The 21,801-nt window shown below is 35.1% G+C and overlaps 1 protein-coding gene and 1 long non-coding RNA gene across 3 annotated transcripts; one reads left to right on the top strand and one right to left on the bottom strand.

Moving 5' to 3' along the window:
• The first annotated feature begins 3,631 nt into the window (after positions 1–3,631).
• LOC125058247 lies at positions 3,632–16,658 on the top strand. 2 transcript variants are annotated; one of them, XR_007118361.1, is made up of 3 exons: positions 3,632–3,757; positions 3,840–4,601; positions 16,214–16,658. It is a non-coding gene; the product is annotated as an uncharacterized LOC125058247 (long non-coding RNA). The 2 variants fall into 2 exon arrangements; XR_007118360.1 differs by lacking the exon at positions 16,214–16,658 and having other exon boundaries at positions 3,840–7,477.
• Positions 12,963–15,325, bottom strand: LOC125058246 (piggyBac transposable element-derived protein 4-like). The gene is made up of 2 exons (XM_047662272.1): positions 15,083–15,325; positions 12,963–14,899 (listed from the first exon to the last, which is right to left on the bottom strand). The coding sequence occupies exon 2, from the start codon at positions 14,897–14,899 to the stop codon at positions 13,058–13,060; it is 1,842 nt and encodes a 613-aa protein (XP_047518228.1). The 5' UTR covers positions 15,083–15,325; the 3' UTR covers positions 12,963–13,057.
• Positions 16,659–21,801: the final 5,143 nt, after the last annotated feature.

Below are 21,801 nucleotides of genomic sequence, written 5' to 3'. Positions count from 1 at the left end.
GCATTTGATGTAATCTCTCATTGAAATTCCATATCTGATATAAATTATACAATGGATAATATTATATTCTTATTTTTAAATAGTTTTTTTTGGAATCTTTGTGATTTCAAACCGGATGCAACGGATAAAACGATAGTCGAAGAAATAAATCTATTATTTGTTTTATAGGTCTACCAGAATCTGATGGCAAAAAAAAAGTTTAAAAATTAGCGATTTTCATATGGCAATAAAAGAAAAATTTCATCTGTCAACTGAAATTTCGAGGAATTGTTTTTGGTTTGGCTTCAAATTTCCTTTAAAAAGTGATGAAAATGTCGAAGAAACCTCTTGGATCGCAAGCAAGACATATTTTTTTCAATGTTTATCAAAAAATACTTGGTCAACAAGATGCAGAACATACACAATCATCGATATTGAGCCATGTGCAAGCGTTGACTGGTTAGTAGGAATGACACGTCTTGATACTTTGGTTTATGGGATTTTTCGTGTGAATTATATTAAGTACTTATACTAAAGTTTGGTTTATTTCAGGTGTTTCTTATTCTACAAATAAACTTGGATAGTTTTGATTTAGAATTGATCAAAAACAAGATAAATGAGTTTTACACTGTTTCTTTCTCTCAAATAGGGATCGATGAATGGCGAAAATCTTGTGAACATGTAATAAAAATTGAAAATCAGTTCATAGAACAAGATCGGTTAATTGAGATGCAGGAGGAAAGGTTTATCATAAAAACTGCGTTGAAGACTTTTTTATGGATGTGCAGTATTTGGAACCATTTTCAAGTTCTTAATTAATTAATAAACTCATGAACAGAGTAATTGGAGTTTTCATCTAAATTTCAAACCCCACATTCACCACATTTTCAAAAATTATCGTTGTTCATTGGATAAATTTTTATATTTGCATGTATCACACACAGAATCAGCCGCTATAAGGAAAAAAAGTATCAAAACGTTTTACTCCAATTTCCCCATTATTGCTAGCGTCAATTTCTTTTTTCCCTTTTTGCTATCAGATCCTGGTAGACCTATAATTTTCGACACTTTTAATATTTTGAAATGAAATACAGACTTTTATAGGCATATTTTATTTACGAACTTCTTTTTTGTGACAATAAAATAAACCTTATACTGAGTCAATTAGAGTTGATTTTTAATATTATATAAAAATCAACTCTAATTGTCCTAATCCGAATCCCCTCAAGTCTCAAAATCAATCGAAACGAGTTACGAGACCATTCTCAACGGAGTACAGACACTGTTGTATGTACATAATATAGTGAATATGTACTATATATTATTGCTGTTGCCAATTAATTTGTATTCTTTTTGTCGTAATATTTCTTCACTTCGCCGTATCTAATCTTATACTATTAGTGAATCATTGCAGTTGGATATAATGGAAATGTATATGAAGAAAAATTAATCATACATTCAAAAATACAAAAAGGACAATCCTTAGTTCAAGGGATGACTAGCATCAGTTTATGGCAATGATACTAAAGCTGTGTCGCTACTACCAAACCGAATTTTATGCTAAAATAAGCGGCAAACATTCTGAAATCAAGAAACATAAATTAAAAATGGACATAAAATCTGCATATAAGCCCTTGCCAATACAAAAATATAGTAAGTTCTGATTTAAGATTTTTTTTGATTACATAAAATGAATATAATAATATTAATAATATAGTGGTTGACATTACTTTCATAAAAAATGTGGTCATTGAAAGTCATCGTCCTGTTATTACCTAACGAGAATTACGAGATAGAGTCCTTTTCATGAAAGAAGTCCCGCGGAGATTTTCGGAACTAAATTTGACAGGTCGGCCATGTTGTCGTTTTTTTATTTATTTATTTATTCTATACAAGATCCTAAATAGAAAGAAGTTGGCGTGGTGGAAACACAAACTGGACACAGTTTTTCCGTCCACCAGGTCGTCGAACATATTTAAATAATTAACCTATTACACACTCAGGCCAGTGACATACTATACAATATAACACCCCCACCAATAAACCATAAAAATTGCACGAACAACATAAACCAATTGAAATCGTTCGTCGATGTTATCAAGTTCGTTTGTTGTGGTAGATTTTGGTGTGTTTTTAACTAGCTGAGTGCATTTTATAGATTGTTTACAATGCCAAAAGTTGTAAAAAGTTCGGCTTGAGAAATTATATTGAAGATGAAAGAGTTCTGTGAAGCGGAACAAAAGAATCAAAGTATTTTAATACCACTAAACAATGTTCGGAAGAGAGTCGCCGATATAACAGGTACTTTTTACAGTTGCCACATAATATTTTTTTGCTGTATTGATGGGACTTTAATGTTGTAAATTCATTTTTGCGACAAAATTGAACAAATACATAACGAATGAAATTAGGTAACTGAAAAACATATATTACATAGTACATAAGCATTATAAACTTAAAGTTACTATAATTTATAATTGTTCATTATTTAATTGTAGGTGTGTCAGAGAGAACTGTAACAAGAATTACAAATGAAGGTATTACAGCGGCGAGTACTTCGAATAAAAATGTCACCCCGTGGAAGAATCGCCCGCATCCGAAATAGTATCAATATAAAAAAGAACAATTATATCTACGGCTATCGATACTAAAACAGAATCTGATTCTATTTCCATCCTCTCTTCAGACAGTGATGTTCCTATGACCGCTGATCTAAAATTATTCAATAAAACTCTGAATAATAAATTATTGTAATGCTTTTCTTTACCGTATTTTCTATCTTATCCCTGTAAGTAGGTAGAACACCGCTTAAATAAGTAAATAAAAATATACTTTTTACATAACAGAAATATTGTTTCATACTCAATTCGTATGCAGAAAATAGTATTATTTGATAAATTAAATATGCTAAATGTAAAATAGGTAAATTTTTTACTCATAAATGGCAACATTACGTCACGCGATTACTGCGCTGCGTCTGGGGGACTTCTTTCATGAAAAGGACTATACTTATCAGTTATCAGTTATCGGGGTATAGCCCAAAAAGGGGAGTTTGTTTATGCGAACAAAGAATATAATAACTAAATTTTTTAAGTTTTTCTTCATACCAAATATACTTTCATCATCTAGCGACTTTTTAATCTTCTGTCTAGCGACATTTGCTTTAATTGAGTTGACAACACTGTGAGAAGTGTAATGAACTAGTTCCAATGGACTTTGTATCCGGCTAATAAATAAATTAAAAAAAAAAATGTAATGAACTAATGACGCCTAACCTTTAAACTAATATATTTGCACGGATTCGACCACTGACAAAACAACTGATACTACATTTGACACAACCTGATAACGATTTGACATAACTTAAAAGTTAAAACATGGATTTGAAAAGAAATTGAAATTTACGAAAGACAAATGAATATAATATATAAATAAAGGAAAAATTCTACGAAAGACAAATGAATTTAATATATACATAAAGGAAAAATTCTACGTAAGACAAATGTATCTAATATATAAATAAAGGAAAAATTCTACAAAAGACTAGGCGGTATGGTTGAAAGACTATAGCCTGCGCCATGGGCGAAAATTAAAAAAAAAAAAAATAATGACGCCTAAAGTCAAGACAACTTGACAATTCAAAAGTGTACTTGGTTACCAACTTGAATAAACTATAAAGATATTTTGAGTAATGAGTTTGACAAACATGGCGGTGATTTATCTTCTGTTCTTCAGATATTGAAAGCTTTGAGTTATTGGGGGTCGCAACCAAGAATGTGTAAGTATTTTATACCTGAACATCAAATATTTATTATCTCTTTCCAGTTTCCATATAGCATACTATTTTTATTAACTTTCAGATGCAAGATGATGCTGCAGACATTCATAGTCTAACTCAGCAATCTGGCTCTACAGTATGCCATCAAGTAGCAAGGGCAGTATTAGAAAAAAGATTTGATTATTTTAAAATGCCCATGTCTGTGACCAGCTGACAGTTAATTTGAAACTCTAGCTGAATTTTAAAATGTGGTAGGTGTCAATCAACTGTACTCATAATAAGGCGTGTTGCATGCTACAAATAGAAAGCATTGGCATCATATGTGGAATACGCTGAAGCAACATAGTGCCTGGATAATTTCCAAAGCATTGTGGTGTTTATGGAGTGTTACTGGTCTCCCTACTTGTTCAATCGAAGGGATACATCTTAGAATATGGCTGATCAACTAACTTTAGCAGCTTATTTAGTACTACAAAGCCATGCAGCTAAACACCGAAAGAAGAAACATAGGTGGAAATGAAGATTACTTTAGAATGACCCACGGTCTGTTTACTAACAATAATTAAGGCAGACAATGGTGCCTTATTTATAAACTACACAGAATGTCAACTGAGGACTTTTAACATTTACTACTACTAATTACACCATATTATATTCAAAAAGACCTACTATCAAGATAGAATTTCACCAAGAATGCGCCTGCATAATCACATTAAGGTTTTTAGCCACCGGTGATTCTTACAGGTCTCTAATCTACTTATTTGAAGTATCATCTTCTACAATTTCCTTCATTGTATTAGAAGTATGTGAGGCTATTTTAAAAGTATTGGAAGATCAGATTAAGGTAATAATTAGAGACCTAGTCGTTTAGTGTCGATGTAGGTTGTAAACAAAATATTTTTCCCCTTTATCAGCATAGGTATTTAATGAGTCAACTAATACAAACTGAGATAGTATTTATTCAGTAGTAATTCATGGTTTGTTATTGAAGCCTTGACCCCATCCGGGTATATGCCTCCTCCATCTCATTCCAAACCTGTGTATCCTTTGCTTTCTTTAGCCAGTTTGTGCTTGCCACTTTGGCAATGTCGTCCATCCACCTCATTTTTGGTCTGCCCCGATGTCTGTTCCCTGGGGGGCCTCTCCATTTTGTGATTTTGAGAGTCCATCTTTGGTTGTCCATCACAACACAACTAAAAAAATTCTAAGTCTTGAATAAATATTCTTTATTATATTATTATTATTAATTCATGGTTTGCATTTGCCTTTAAAAGTTACATCAAGGTATTCCACCGAAACAGATTGACTTTCATCATCCATATTTCTATTGGCTCATGTTGAGTAGCTAGTGCTAATAATGATTGCTCAGGATTGTACGTTGATTGTCATATGCAGACTGAAAATTAGTATTTAAATCAATATCTGGTGTCAATGATATTGATGCCTCATGTGTAACCTGTTGATTGTCGTTTACTCCCAAGGCTGCTTTATATAATACATTACTGGTACTGTATTTAAAGACCCTTTTTTTTTCTATTTTCTTGTTTTATCTCCATTTACACCATATTGAGTCGTTAATATGCTATGCTAGGTGGCGATATTTGTTAATGTGCAGGCAGTGCTAGGCTGCAGATCTGCTTCAATGTTTTGGGATAAATTTCCTTGTAAACTCGTGAATGATGTAGCTGTATCAATCAATATTGGTGTCATTCTGAAACAAAATTGGTAATTTTTTAAGGTACCAAAGGATAAGAAGAATGTTAAACAGTAGCCCAAAATTTCGAAATAAAGTGGAATTTTCCTCACTATAGGAACGACGTCACCGCTACTTGACCAAAATACTCTGGACAGGCAACATGTTAATTAATTAAAAACATTGAAAAATAAATTCACTTAAAGTAGTAGTTATATTACTCCTGACTTATTACATTTGGTACAAATAAACTTGTCTGTGTTGTCTGCAGTTCAGCTAACACATTCTTCTTGAATGTATAAATATGAATTGCACATAAATACAGGCCTCATGTCAGTCACTCTGTCCTCACTGCAAGCAAAAAAAAAATTTTTAGCACGAGCCTCACTTGGTTTTCCTTTACCACTTGGACGCTTCGGAAGAATCTTTTTAAATGTCCCAATTTTATACCGCCTCGTCCCTTGGTAGGTTCTGCAGATTTCTGGGGATTGGAATGTCTTTGAATGGCCCCGCCTTATTTTCCTTGTAAGTGAAATTAGATTTGGTCAATTCTTGAGAAAGGCTATTTATAGCTTTGACTCTAGTTGTAGTTTTTGGTCTTGATATTGTTTCTGGAGTCTTTAACATATCATTGAAATATTTATTGGATTCATTACGCAGTACAGAGACAGTTTGAAGCGGTTGTGATCCTAAAATTTCTTTGTTGTATTTGTTTTGTTGTAACTGAGCTACTAGTATGTCATCTTCGCTATCAATGCCGCCAGAACTGTTTCAATCAGAAGCATTTAAGTAAATGAGCTGAGACTGTTTAGTGGAAATAGAAATAACATCTTTTTAACATTTTAAATCAATGGATTGATTATTTTCGGGATGCATTTCAATTTTCAACTTCAAACGCCGGTTTTCGGAAACTATTTTTTATTTCCTTAACCAATGAAAGACAAATTAATTTATCTTCTTCTTTCTTTTCTGTTACATATTTATTAAGAGCATCTATTCTTCTTTCTAAAATATTAGCAAAATGCTTATCGGCTGGGTTCAGTTTGTATATCTTTCTGGGTAAACACTGTACGACCAATCCATGAAGCAGATAATGTTCGAACTAAATTAACGAATTACTTTGTAGGTGAAGGTAAGGTAGATTGGCAAGAAAAATATATATTACTCTTAAATAAAATTATACATACGATTGTAACTTACCCTAGACGATATGGCCTTATTGTTAAAGCTATCAGTTACATCAGCGCTATCAATAACACCGAACATCGAATTATCAGCTCAAACACGGTCCAAAATAAACAGAACCAAACACAAACGAGCATAACGCGCTTCGTGATCATTTGTTTTCTGTGTTTCTCCAAAAGAAAACCTCGTTATAACGTTAAGATACGTGCGTTTATTATTTAAATAAATCTGAGCAGGAATCTTGTCTGGGAGGTGACGGCGTCCACGTTGGTGGTGGTGGTGGGGTCGGAGGCCATGATTGTAAAGGCATTGGTGTTGAGGGTGTAGCAGTGGTATATCCAGAATAAGTGGGTGCAGAATATTCGTATTGATATTGTTTGCGATTTGTTTGTAGTGGCAATGATTGATTCTGTGCTTTTTAAATGAAATTGAGCAATAATTAAATTTTTGTTGATGCCCTCGGGTACTTTTTTTAGCTTTGTGTAGCATCTATCGCCAGACCCGATACACATTGGTCTCGAAGATTATCTTCTAACGTCGAGCACGATAAACACTTGCCAAAATTAGATGTTGATGTATTGTTGTTTAAGGGCCTGCAAATTAGGCCTGTGGCGGTCGGTCATTTTTCGCGACCCGGGTCAATCCTGTACGATGACACTCGTGACCGAGTCAAAAGATTCGATCGGTCACCGTTCATTGATGATTGAATACAAAACAAAAGGCGGCGACCGGCGTAGATCACATTATATGACCATCGTACAACAATATCGTATTTTACAGGAATTAAGCTGGGTACAGATTTCTGGTTAAAAAAACTTAAAAAATACGTTTAATTAAAATACAATTAACAAAAAATCAACAATATCGTATTTTATAGGAATTAAGCTGGGTACAGATTTCTGGTTAAAAAAACTTAAAAAATACGTTTAATTAAAATACAATTAACAAAAAATCAACAATATCGTATTTTACAGGAATTAAGCTGGGTACAGATTTCTGGTTAAAAAAACTTAAAAAATACGTTTAATTAAAATACAATTAACAAAAAATCAACAATATCGTATTTTATAGGAATTAAGCTGGGTACAGATTTCTGGTTAAAAAAACTTAAAAAATACGTTTAATTAAAATACAATTAACAAAAAATCAACAATATCGTATTTTACAGGAATTAAGCTGGGTACAGATTTCTGGTTAAAAAAACTTAAAAAATACGTTTAATTAAAATACAATTAACAAAAAAACAACAATATCGTATTTTATAGGAATTAAGCTGGGTACAGATTTCTGGTTAAAAAAACTTAAAAAATACGTTTAATTAAAATACAATTAACAAAAAATCAACAATATCGTATTTTATAGGAATTAAGCTGGGTACAGATTTCTGGTTAAAAAAACTTAAAAAATACGTTTAATTAAAATACAATTAACAAAAAATCAACAATATCGTTTTTTACAGGAATTAAGCTGGGTACAGATTTCTGGTTAAAAAAACTTAAAAAATACGTTTAATTAAAATACAATTAACAAAAAAACAACAATATCGTATTTTATAGGAATTAAGCTGGGTACAGATTTCTGGTTAAAAAAACTTAAAAAAATACAATTTATTAGTTAAACAAAAAAAAATTATGCTATTTTAAATTATGGTTTAGAAATAGAACTTGAGAGGCTTTGTTCGGTTTTAATGAACTTCTCCTTGTACTAATCGTTAAACCTGCTTTCGAGAAAATTCGCTCACTTGGCACCGAAGTTGCAGTAATGCACAGTCGGCGCTTCATAAGTGTGTATAAATTCGGATAAAGAAGTTTGCGCTCGTGCCACCACTTAAGCGGATCGTCACATCGTTGTAATAACGGCTCTCCTAAGTATTTATCTAGCTCCACTACGGAGGCAGCTGTCGGATTTTTTATCAAATCTTCTTCCACTTGTCTGTCAAATTCTGCCCAAATGCTAGATTTGGTCGTTTGCTGCGCTTGGACTGGTTGTTGTGGCTGGATTTGCTCATGCGAGATCAAATTGCGAAGTTTAGTTTTAATCAAACGCAAACAAACTTCATACTGTTCCCTGTTAGAAAATGCATGTTTTTTAAATCGTGGGTCCAGGAATGAAGCTTCAGAGGTTAATACATTAGATTCTATATCCTTAAACCTTTCGTTTAATTGTTGTCTGAGTTTTTCTAACAAAGATTGACAGCGAGCGGAATTCATGTTGGTTAGGGATTTTAAAACGTGGTTTTTCATTAATCTTACAAATATTATAGGTTTTGATATAGAAACTATTTGTTCGGAGCTTATTTCAGTAGTAATTTCATAAAATACTTTTAATATGTTGCAAGTTTCCTCTAGCATTTTCCAGTCTTCGGGTGATAGTGTATTTAGCTTCGGTTGTTCAATTGCTAATGTACTCACAACGGCGTCTTTAATTTTTAAAATGCGTTAGAGCATATCGTAGGTCGAATTCCATCTTGTGACTACACTTTGTTTTAATTTTAGTAGAGGAAGATCCAACTGGGCTTGCATTGCTTTTAGTTTATGGTCAGCATATGAGCTATGTTTGAAATACTGAACAATTGCTTTTACTTTTTCTAACTCATCCTGAATTGTAGTCAGACTATGAAAAACGACCAGATTAATATCGTGGGTAAAACACGAAAAGTGACGCCACGTCGTTGAGCGTACAGCTGCTAATATATTAGCTGCATTGTCAGTAATGACAGCAGTAATTTTATTACTAAGCCCCCATTTCAACACTTCTGTCTGTAGAAAATTCAGTAAATTTTCTTTGGTTTTCCGCTCATGGAATTCGGTACATCCCAATAAAACTGATTGAAGTTGTGTTTTTTCATCGATGAAATGTGCTGTGAGTGATATGAAACTCACATTATTCATTGATGTCCAGCCGTCCGTTGTTAAGCACACAGCTTCAGCAGATGATAATTGAAGTAAAACTTTTTCTTTGGTTGTTTGATAGAACTTTGTTATAAGACTATTGGATATGGTTTTGCGAGTGGGTATTGAATAAGATGGGAGTATTAATTTAAATATGTTTTTAAATTCGTCTTCTTCTACAATGCAAAATGCGTGAAAGCCTTTCACAATAAATTTGACAATTTGCTCATCCAGTTGTTTTGTTTTATAAACAGGTAATGGTTTTAAAGACTTTGTATATGTGTCGATACGAGTCTGTACAGGTGCCGATACGAGTCTGTACAGGTGCCGATACCTGAAACATCCGATTATTTGGCATATTTGTAGAAATATTTTCTGGGCTTTCTGAATTTCCTGGCATTGTTGTAGAAGTAGATGGCTCTGCAAACAAATCGTCATTTGTTCTTAAATTTACTTCCCCAAACGATGGCAGTAATTGTATAGTCCCATGTAATTATTTCATGTGCCTATTTAAATTTCCGGTAGCACCACCACTAAAAGAAAGTACTTTAGAGCAGTGCTCGCATTTCGCTTTTTGATTATTAATCGGTGAGAAATGTTGCCAAATATAACTTTTTTTTTCATTATTCCAGACATTATGGGAGTTCTTGATAATTGATGTTAGAAGAATTATAATAATATAATTCAGAAATAACGTAGCACGAATTTCAATTGATCAAAGGCACAGCTTCCAGCACCAAGTGTTAAGCTAAAACAAACAAATCATGCAATAACCGAAATAAAATTTAAAAAGTGTCACCAAATTAATATCTATAATAAATACTTACAATTTTTTTTAATATCCAAATCGAAATTAAGAGTCTTAATAATCACATTCTCTAATTAATAACTTTAAACTATACTACTTGACTCTATAAATTTCTATTTAACAATGCTTACACAAATCATAGGTACAAATTTACAACGGCAATTGTTTACATTTTGAATTTGACCCGCGTAAACAAAAAGCGCGTAAAAATCCACATGTTAAAGTAGCCCTTAAAATCTACAAGTTACGAATATTTTTTCCTTGAATCGAGATATGAAGGAAAATTATTACTTTCGCGCCTAAGTATTAAAGTTCAATATAGCTTGACCCTAGTTTCGGTCTTCAGAAATTAACCGAGTGAATGTCAATCGCGAATGTTCATGAGACCGAGAGACGATAGTAACCGAGGAGCTACCATTTCATAGCGTGCGCTTTGTGAATACACGGTCGCGTCGGTCGTGTCGCCCAAACGTGATTGGGATATAGCGGCTATGAACGATTGTATCAATCACGCGATTGTTGGGACTTGGTCGTTTTGACTCGGTCGTTCATAACCGACACAGGACTACTGCAAATAGTCGGTTAAAAACTTCCCAATATGTTGATGTCGCAAACGAAACACGTGACGTTTCGCGATTTCGGACCGTTGAGGTTACTAATTTAACTGACTCGTCAAACGTTGAACGCAAAGGCCAGACGTACTGGAAATTGTAAGCGTTTAAAATCGAATGGTAAATCCGTTGGAATCATCGGTATTCGCGGGATCAAGACATCCTCTGACCTCTCCTTTGTATTTTCCTTTTATGATTGTTGCCTCAATGACGTTATTCATCAGCTTTTTAACAGCCAGTCTTGTTTCATTGCATAGTCGAGGTTGATTAATGTTACGCAGCATGATGACAACTGATCCTAAAAAGCGTAAAGGATCTGGTGGTGGGACCAATTGTGGCAATTTTACTTTGCCTCCAGCACAACATAATCCAGTAGATTCACCAGTGTATTTTAACGCCTTACAATATTTACAAATTATTTTCATTTCCCCAATTGTTACCGATTTGTCGGCACAATAATAATCAATTGCCGGATCATAGTGGAATTCAGCTCGTTCAAGAATCACAGGAGCACTGCGTCTGCGGATTCGCTCAATTTCATTATGTCGGTCGTGCTCGCTGTTGTTGTGTTTGATGTGCACGAACTCGTTGCATTCTAAGCATATCCACTTCATTGTCACTCACTAAATAACGCAATTCTGACGCAGTGATCACCCGCCTCACAACCAGGTCGAAATGATTCATAGATATAGTAATCCTTGTTGCTGAAATCTTTGAAAAATGTTTGGTCAGGTGTAATTACTTCGTAAGGACATGATTTGGTTCTAGCTTCTTTAGTGATGGTAAAAATGTTTACCGATTTTTCAATTTCCTCTCTATTACCGAGTGAACAGAGTCGACAGAGTCCGAATATTTCTGTGTTATGATTTATTTATTTATTTATAAAAGCTTGCCAACGCTCGGCACACTGATACATTGATAACAGAAAAATAAAAAACCATTTTTAATGTGTCAAGCACTTACAGGCAAACATAGCATAATATAAGAAACAATAAAAATAAATTAAGCAAAACAACAATATAATTTAAATAAACATTAAACGAAAATCGCTCTTAATGATTAATGACTATGTTCTTTGCCATAGCTAATCTCAGCAACGTATTTGACACAATATTGTAATTTTGCGCAGTACAACCATCTGTATAAATTATCACATCCTTTGGACTATCATTAATTAACTTGGTTACATAATCTTCGAAAAATGATGCGTATGTCGTAGATTTCAAATCACAGACTGTCTCGTCAAACCAGAAACATGTGACACCATTATTTCCCAGGTAGACTGGTTAATTGCATTGGCAAGTATATAATGTTACATTATGAGATGTTTCTCCAAGGACTGTCACTTAGGAATCTGTTGAAATCTGTTGTAATGTAGGCGTTTCTTGTCGTCATCATCATGCAATTCGAAGCCATTACATTCAACGTTATTCTGTTAAGTTATCGTCAAGTTGATTGAGGTAACTATCAGAAGGAGAATGAATGCTGTTGACATAGCATGAATCGTCTTCAGAATCTGAGCCTATCAGATCAGATATTTCAGATAAATTTTGGATAACCTCTTCTAAACAAACAACAACCATTGAGAAATAATTGTTTTAATGCAATTATTATTTCACAATCGTTGTTTGTAATTCTTCCTAGAAAGATATTAGAGCTACTCATGGCCACGTGTAATACCTTTTCAGAATCCCTATTAAATGCGCCAAAACTTGTAGTACTGGGACACTTTTCGGTGGAGTAATTTTTTTTCACAGTGGGGTCCAAAGTAAAGAAAAATTTATGATTTGAAAAAATGTTATATCGTATCACTTAATATTATCTTCAATACACTAAATAAACAACTATAAATAGTATGTCTAACGCAAGAACTCATCAGTACCAATCCAGTGGATATTATGAGAAAGATACAGGATCTAGATATTTTCGAATTTTAACCCTAGATCACTAAACTTTTTTTTTTCAAACTCTGTCACTAAACATTAGTCCTACAAACTAACAAAATAAAACCGCAATATTTATCAAAACTAGAGTATTTATTTAGAAAAAGTCTACTTAAAATATGGAATGTCTTTTAAATTACCACATAATAAAACAAAAGGTTAAAAAAAATTATTCTTGGCAGTCGGCACACACTGGAACCGTATGTTCCCCGCAAATCGCCGTCTTGCAGCGGCTGCAAACATATTTAGTCATCCTGTGTTTTTTGTAAGGACAAAAAGAACATATTTTACGCTTATTTTGTTGCGCTTGAGAGGTACTAGGAGTAGCATCTTCAATTTTTAAAATATCTTTAATACTAGCTTTTATATCCCTCCTCAAAGTGACAGTGTTATACCGCTCTCGTAACCATGGCTCTATGAGCTTATCGGCTAAACTTTGGACGAAACTCCTACGTCTCATTGGTTTTTGCCGTTCTCTGACCATGTTCGACACATAGATGACATATGAATTAATTAGGCACAGGTTCAAGACATTATAAAACACGCATTGAGGCCATCTATTGGTTTTGCGATTGACACATATAGCTGAGCACATTTGGTCGACAGTGTCGACAGCACCTTTGGTACTATTATAAAAATGTATAATTTCAGGCTTTTTCGAAGTGGAGTTAATGTCTGGCTGACTGTGTACTGTCGAAAGAAGAAATACTGTCTTGTTAGATTTTGGTTTATACGAGACCAGAGTCTTCTCACCATCAAATGCAAACATCGAAGTATGAATCTTTCTTGATTTTTTGTTTTTCATCTCAGGTGGAATCTCTCGCTTATTACTACGTATTGTCCCAACAAGTGTGAGTTTATACGGGTCCTGAAGTAATTCTGAAGCAAGTGGCACTGAAGTGAACCAGTTGTCCATCGTAATATTTCTGTTTGTCCCATAGACAGGCTCACAGAGTTGTTTCACAAAATGTGTGGCAAGAGGCATATTATCGCAATTGGTTCCTTTACCCAAATAAGGCGTAGCATTGTATACGTACTTTGAATTAGAATCTGCAACCATTACAATTTTTATGCCGTACTTGTTAGGCTTATTGGGTATATAAATTCGAAATGGGCAGCGCCCTCTGAACCCAACTAATTGCTCATCGATTGTCAGATAGGAACTTGGCTTGTACCATTGTTTGCAATGACCAATGAATTTCTCCCAGAATTCTCTTATAGGTGCAAATTTATCGGATGCTCTTCTGTCTTGTCTGGTAGCTTTGTCATCAAATCGAAGGCATTTAAGCAAGAAATCAAATCTCTCAGCGCTCATGCAGGCTTTGAAAATGTTACCACTCCTTCTGTCATCAAACAATATTCTCGTGGGTAAATGATTACTTTTTATAGCAGCTGATTGCATAAGAAGACCCAGTAAAGCTTTTAGTTCAATAGCTGAAGTTGGAGAAATAGTATGAGTGAGTTCCTTGTACTTCACCTTTTTTATTTCAATCTCTGCATTTGTGTAAATAACAAGTTGGTCAATCATTTCATCAGATAAATACAAATGAAATATTGGAAGTGGTTCTACCAAATCTCTTGCATCACTGTTAGGTCCGGGTACAAAATGAATAATGTTTCGAGCCGATGCACGAGTGTTTGAAGAGCGTGGAGTAGTTGCCCACTTATGTTTGTTTTTTCCATAAATGTATGGTCTCTCAGGTTGTATTACCAGATCCTGGTGAGAAGCTATGGGTGGACAAGGCTGCAAACACTCCAAAGAATCATCATCAGAATCTAGGATTCTGTTTCTGTTACGGCTTCTCCGGGAAACATTTAGATCTTCATCAGAAGAACTCGACGAATCATCTTCAATTTCGTCGGTATCCTCGACTAAGTCCTCCTCTAAGTTGTCATCAGGTTCGGAGTCCGAAGGCACACCAGATGGTCCAAAAAATGGTGAATCGTCATCGTCATTATCTGACTCGTTCAAAATCTGCAATATTTTATCTTGATCTCGTATCAAATCCATCTGTAACAGAAAATACTGCTAAAACAAAATGTTCAAAATCTCATAAAAAAATAAAAAATGATAATAAGTTCATAAAATAAATATTGCTCGTAGTATCACACATATTTATTATTCATTTACATTAATCAGTAATTAGTTATTATAGATAAAATCGTAAATAAAAAGAAATATTTCATAACTTACCTTTCTTCACTTTTGTGGCGCAATTACTAAACATTAGCCTGAGAGACTACTATTGCGTAATATCTCTGGAAGTAGGAAGCGTGCGTACGCAATGCGAGTTCACGGGTCACTGATTGGCCGAATTAGGAAGGTACTGAGCGGCTGAGGGGGGTGCGGTAACGGGAACATACATAAACAGCGAATGCGTCAGAGTCGTGTAGCCTGTGAGACTAATGTTTAGTGATCTAGGGTTAAGAAGAATTAGTAAAAAAAAACACTAGCACTCCGGGAGTGCCGGCAGAAGTGAAAACTTCAATATTAACGTTGTGTTTAATTATAAGTATAAAAGTACTATCATTTATGAGGTAGAATACAATGTTTATTTATTGCGCTATCGTACACAAATATGACAATTTATAATATTATATCGTTATTTAAAAAACAAAAAATTATAAAAATTATATAAATTATTATTATTATTATTAGTTATTTTTGTTTTTAAAGCCAAGTAAGAGTTTTTCATCTAGTAATTTATAAAGTACTTACTCATTTTCTTTCACTACTTCATCATCACTTTTTTCATTAATAGATTCACTTTGTTCGATTTCCATAATTTAAACAATTCACATTTACGAATACACAACAGTGTATTTACTACACAACAGTCAAGCAATCAGCTGTCACCATCCTTGGATACGCGTGGGCCGCTGTACACTCAGGCACGGTAGAAAGAGTGGGAGATACTAGTTCCTCTCCCTTCCCCTCGATCTTACGCTTTTTCGATCAGCATCACGTGACCCTGACGCAAGTTTGAAAGTTTTTACCCATACAAAAAAGTGCTCAGCGCCGCTAAAGAAGTTTTCACTTCAAAAAGTCAATTTTCATATAAAAACCAAAATAAATCATAACTCTGCAGGGGTTGACCTTAGAGACCTCCCGTAGAACAATTTTTTGCCGCTGATGACCTCATCTATCCCCTATTTGCGTTTGATCCACGACTTTTTGGCCACCCTGTAGATATAGATTTATTTATAAATTTTCCATTGTGTTTTCATCTAAGCATTAGCTTGAGATAGAATATCGTCGTTCACTGCGTATTGTTACCATTTACTTTAGCCTCTTCTTTATTTTTATTATAATTATTTCTTGCAGAATCTGCTTTTAGTAAGTGGAGCTTTCTCTGAGTTTCAAGATGGCTTTTCTCCTCCGCATTATCACAAGCTTGCATCTTTATATTCAACATGTCACACCTTTTACATGAGTCACGGATTGGTGGATGAAATGATAAATTAAAATTTTCATTAAATATTTTACTAAACATGTAATAAGATAGAGGTGTGGCACTCTGTTCACAGTACAAAGAGTACATTTTGGTTATGTTCAACTCTGGAGGCAAAAAGCCTTTTATGTAAAGTGTAATGGGATTCATATGTTGGAAATTTTTCTATAAATGACTTTACATTTTGAACTTGATCATCACTTGTTTTATTTTTTGGTATATGTCTTCCTCTTTGGTCTTGTGGTGGAGTCGAAACCGACAACTTATTTTTTAAGCAATCTAGTGATTCGACCATCACTTACTTGAAATATTTTTTTTTTTTAATTCTTTACACACCTTTGTTGGTACAACATCAGAATTTGCAACTTTGTATTAGAACGCCGAGACGTTGAAGATTCTATTTTTATCTTCCTGTTGGTAATGTTATTCTCCAACTTTTTTGTTGAAATAAAGTCATCCCTTGTCATTTTTATGACATCAAATGGGTTGTCCCTAGCTGCCTTAATAACAGTAGTCTTAGTCTAAAATTGTTAGTTTGTAAGTAAGTATCAAGTCGTGAGTAAATATTTTTGATATTGAAGGTAGAATGGATATCGGTCTGTTATTGCCGGGGTCGGCTTTGTGGCCATTTATAGATAGGAGTAACTTTGGCTTTCTTAAGAGAATCCGGAAATTCACCTTTATGCAGTAGCTTATTAAAGCAGATCGAGAGATATTCAGAGATATAATTGATTACACATTTTATGGTTTTAGTGTTGATCCTATCTATTCCAGTACTACAATTTGTGTCTAGTGTTTTTATTAAAGTAAAAAAAGCTAACTGGTATAGACTAGCGATCATGCGCATATTGACATTTGGTCACATAAACTACCATTTTATAATATTGCTTTGATAAAACTTACTTTTAAGACTACTATGGTCTTTTCACAAAGTAATTGTGATCTTGTAGCACAATGGATACAGAAGCTTGCTCTCTGTCATCAGCTGAAAGAAATATAAAATTTTAATCAAATCTTGTAAAATCTAATATTTCTTTTCTTTCTATTCTATGGGATAATAAATATTTTAAATATCAAATTATTGGCACTCAAATAACAATTTTTCAGTGAAATCAGCTAAAATAATTAAACTTTCTGTTGTCAACTTATGTCCAGATACAATTATTGTTATATGCACTGGATCAGTGACAATTCTCGACGTAACATTGAAATTACAAAGGTCGTAATACAAAGTATGACTTATAATTTTTTCGCAATGTATTGCGACATTTGGCGGCAAGCTCCTCATTTTTTCAGCCACATGTTGTCCAAAACTTGCATATTTTTGTGGTTGTATTGGGGGTTGTCTCGGCTCATCGAGTTTTTATATTTTGGTTAGCACAGCATCGGCCTGATTTTTAGTTTTCATGTTTTGTGGTATACGTACTGACTGGATATACTGATCCTCCAGCTCTCCAGACTTTCCTCCAGGCCGCTCTGTGCTTCCTCCCCCACTAGAGTATTTTCTTGTTCGTCCATTTCTCCATCGGATTTGGTACCCGCTATCGCTTTCAACGACCTAACCCCTTATTTTCCAGCACATTAAAAATAAAAAATAAAACTAGTGTCAAAATTAATAAAACAAAAAAAAATATCTATACATAGGTACCTAATAGGTTTCATTGCATGAATATTTTAGTTTAAAAAACTTACCGAGTGGAACATTCCTGAAGAATACTTAGTTCTGATTGGTTCAATCTTTCGATTTGAATATGTTTCAATTCATTTTGAGCAATTAAAGAATTATTGAAGTCAGTCGCAAATTTTATGCACTTTGTAATCACTGGCAAGAAATATTCTTCGCTTTCCATCGCCGATCGAACACACAATTGTAGTTGATGAATAGTACAGTTAGCATCAGTGAAATTAGCCATATTCATAATAGAACCTCTGTCGCGTAAAATACAATGAACTGATTCCGCGCTTAAGTTCCAGTCTTTCAAAATATTGTTCAAATTATTCGCTATGATTCCAAAACCTTAAACCTTCCGATGATAACGAGGTAATGCTGCTTGCATTACTCTTTTAACCCCACACCTTCCACAAAACTAAATGGCAAGTTTTGTAACGAAATCATTTCGGCCACCAATCTATCTATCTATCTATCCATTTCTTTTTGTTTGGCATTACTATCATCCCAGGTACTACTCGTATTATTTTTCAAAAAAATCTGTTAATAATATTCTGTTTTTGACACTTTTGTAAAGGTGTCTGGATGTTTGTGTTTTTAGTTGCTTATTTTGTTCCAAAAGTTCTTTGAAGTTTCAGTGAAGTATGCCACCTCCTTTCCGGGAAAAGTTTTTTCTTGATAAAAAAAAATCCAAATAAAATCATCAAAAAAATGTCAAAATCGACTTTGGTCGCACTTTGTTTATAGAAATAAATTTAACACTTTAACACAAGACTTTCTTAAATTAATATTATATATTAAAATATTTCATAATTATTAACATTTTTTTGCTGAACACTGTTTTTTGCGGAATAGAGAATAAGTCGTATTGTATATTATCTGGTTGAATATTAGATAGAAAAGTAATGCTTACAGTTTGTAAAGGAACATACTCATGCGCTACTTTCTTTGTAAATCTTCTGATCGCAATAATTTCGTATATTGATGATAGCCGAGATAGTACAACTCTATTGGAAATGTTAGTCGGAACAAATTTTATGATTCCTGTCTTTTCAATCTGCGAGCAGGAATGAAAACTTTCATTTCGTATTTAAAAAAAATTATGAATTGGTAATAAAGTTATTTGCTGTATTATACTGTTTAAAAATAACTGCAATTTTACTGGCTTTCACTCTTTGAATTGCCGTCACACCTTTAACTTCAGTTGCAAAAATGTGGTTTAAGTAAATGGGGCTCTTGTTGCCCAGTCTGTCCTGATTAGTAGCTTCGACAAATACTTTAAAGTCTATATTAGCAGAGTTCTCCGGATACAGTCTTTTAAAATTTACTTTATAAAACGGTAAATAAGAGTCATTACGCTCACCGCCAACGCCAGAGTCCGCCTTGGGTTCATCACCACGATCCTCCACGCGAGGACGTTTATTTGAGGTGGGCGGGTTATCCCCGCCCCACTCGTTACCCTCCATTTCTAAGTCATTACTTCTAAATTCTGCTATTTATTTTTTTTTAAATTAATAAGAACTTATAATGTACGCGCGCTCTTTTTGGAGTTCCCGCCCAAAAATGTACAATATGAGAGGGCGTAGTAGTGCAGACAGTTTCACCTCTTTAATCTCTGACCTGAAAAAACAAGGCCTCATGTCTGTTAAACTAAGTTGGATAAAGTAACAAGGTTAGAAAATATCGAGGTAAGAGCGCGTGTGCTCAGTAGCGTGCGGTGGTGGCTAGTGACGCGTCCGGCGCGTGCGCTGCTGCTCCGTCCCTCCCCTCGCGTCCGCCCGCTCCCCGCCGGGCTTCTTAGGGATGGGACGCGGTCCATAGACAATCGCCGTTCCCTCATGCTAGGGATGAGCGCGTAGCTGTGCGCGTGAACAGACATATTTAGTGTAATAGGGATTGCAGATTGGACAGGCGTACTCCAACTATGCATGAATAAGTTTTTATGGTAATTAATCTTGGCCTCAATGCGGGCTCTCATTGCTTTCACCTTGGGGCAGTTCTCGCTGTCGGCGCGGTGGGTGACGTTAGTGTTAGTTTTGAACTGAGCATTATGCTCATTGCAGTTAGCACAGGTGTTTATGTGTGAGCTGGTTTCAGTAGATTTACATTCAATGGTGTCATGTTGACCGGCACATTTAGCGCAGGTGGGGGAGGACGCAGGGCATCTGCCTCTGGTGTGCCCAAAGTTAAGACAATGTCTACACTGGAGAAAAGGTGAAAAATTAGAGCAGTGTACGTATTGATAAGAAATAGCGACGTGGCCCATTTCGACAAACTTGCGCCAAGCGGAGGGGGAGGTTGAGAGAACAAGGTTGAAAAGGTTGTCGTTGCGATTATTACGGCGGAATTTAATGGAGAATTTTTGTTGGTCAGTTCGGGATTTTCATCCCGAATTGTGTCGATTACTTCTTCTTCTGGTGTTGATTTATTAATTCCCTTTATAATAATCATTGGGTCGAGTCGTTTTTCATTTTCCGCTTTGAGCGGGGAGGATTTGGTTAGTTGCCGAAGAGCATCATCTTTGTGCTCTTCAGAGCGAAATGTAATTTTTAACTTCCTTTTAGAAAGGGGGGCAATTTTGAGGGGGGCATACCCTCCTTGACGATAATTGATGCCGGTCCTGACTTGTTCCAGCATAGTTTGAGGTGTGGTGTCAGGACCGCCACTAACTATAATTGAGGGGCCAGGTGTAAATTTGGGAGAGGGGGAGGTGGTTGCTGCAATTGTTGCGTAGGAAGGAACGGTAGTGCGGGGGTTGGTGGGTGTGTCGGTGAGTGGTTTTTTTATTGATATAATTTTATTGGAGATCTGATCGATGTTGTTTTTGTTTTCTTGTAGTAGTTAAGTGTGTGCTTCAATTATAGCCGTGAGATCAATGGCTGCTGCTGTAAATGCCGTTATGTCGGGTTCAGTTGGAGCCAAAATATACCTCTCAACGTGGCGGATTGTTTGAGCCCAACAACGGGGTGTTACTGTATTATAAAAAATAAAATATACATTGTAATAGGGGGCATGGGGGGGGGGGGGTTCTGTTGGGGCCCGATTATTCTTCTCCTCAATTCGTACAGTTTGGGCCCAAACTCGAGGGGTCTATGACACAGGAGGTGGTCTTGGGTATAGAGGGGGTGGAAGACTTCCAGAGGGGAGGGGGATTTTTTATTGTGGATTCGGATTGTTCGTCAAATGGCAAATCTTTTGACTCCAAACACGGGTTTAGTTTTTCCTCCAGAAACGCACTTATATCTTTTTATACAGATCTCGTATCAAAAATACAAAAGCACCACTGTGTTGCTCTTCTTTTGATGTATAACACTTATTTTTAGCTATTTTTTCACTGATAAAACACTTGTTTCGGTCGGGAGCGCGTTAAAAATGATCCGGTCGCCACGGCGCGTGGACTGAGACTAACATCTGGGCTTAGATAGGCAGACCGATTTGATATGACCAAAACGGCAGCAGTTCAGGCACTGTATGGTTGGAAGTTTGTAGGTTTCGACAGGGAGGGAAGTGTGGTAAGAGTAAATCTTAGCAGGGAGTATTTGCCCCCTGAAGGTAAGGACGACCGATTGGGTAGGCACCCAGGTGGTGACACCCTCAGTAACTGATTTTTGGTTCAGTCGCCTTGACATTAATACCTCACCACATCCAGGAGGAAGCTCTAATGACGAGTTCGTCCATTGACAAGTCCACTGCTACACCTCTGACCAACCCCATTCTGGTTATGTTATAAGTAGGGATAATAAAATAGCTTTGAAGAAAGTTGTTGGCAGCTTCAGCAGAAGAGAACTCAAC

Source organism: Pieris napi, chromosome 18, assembly GCF_905475465.1.
Source record: "Pieris napi chromosome 18, ilPieNapi1.2, whole genome shotgun sequence".
NCBI classification, from domain to species: domain Eukaryota; kingdom Metazoa; phylum Arthropoda; class Insecta; order Lepidoptera; family Pieridae; genus Pieris; species Pieris napi.
The sequence above is the reverse complement of the archived record's forward strand: the minus strand, read 5'-3'. Positions and strand labels throughout refer to the sequence as shown.

Coding starts and splice junctions, on each gene's coding strand:
- LOC125058246 (XM_047662272.1), bottom strand. CDS start 14,899: ATGGATTTGATACGAGATCAAGATAAAATATTGCAGATTTTGAACGAG.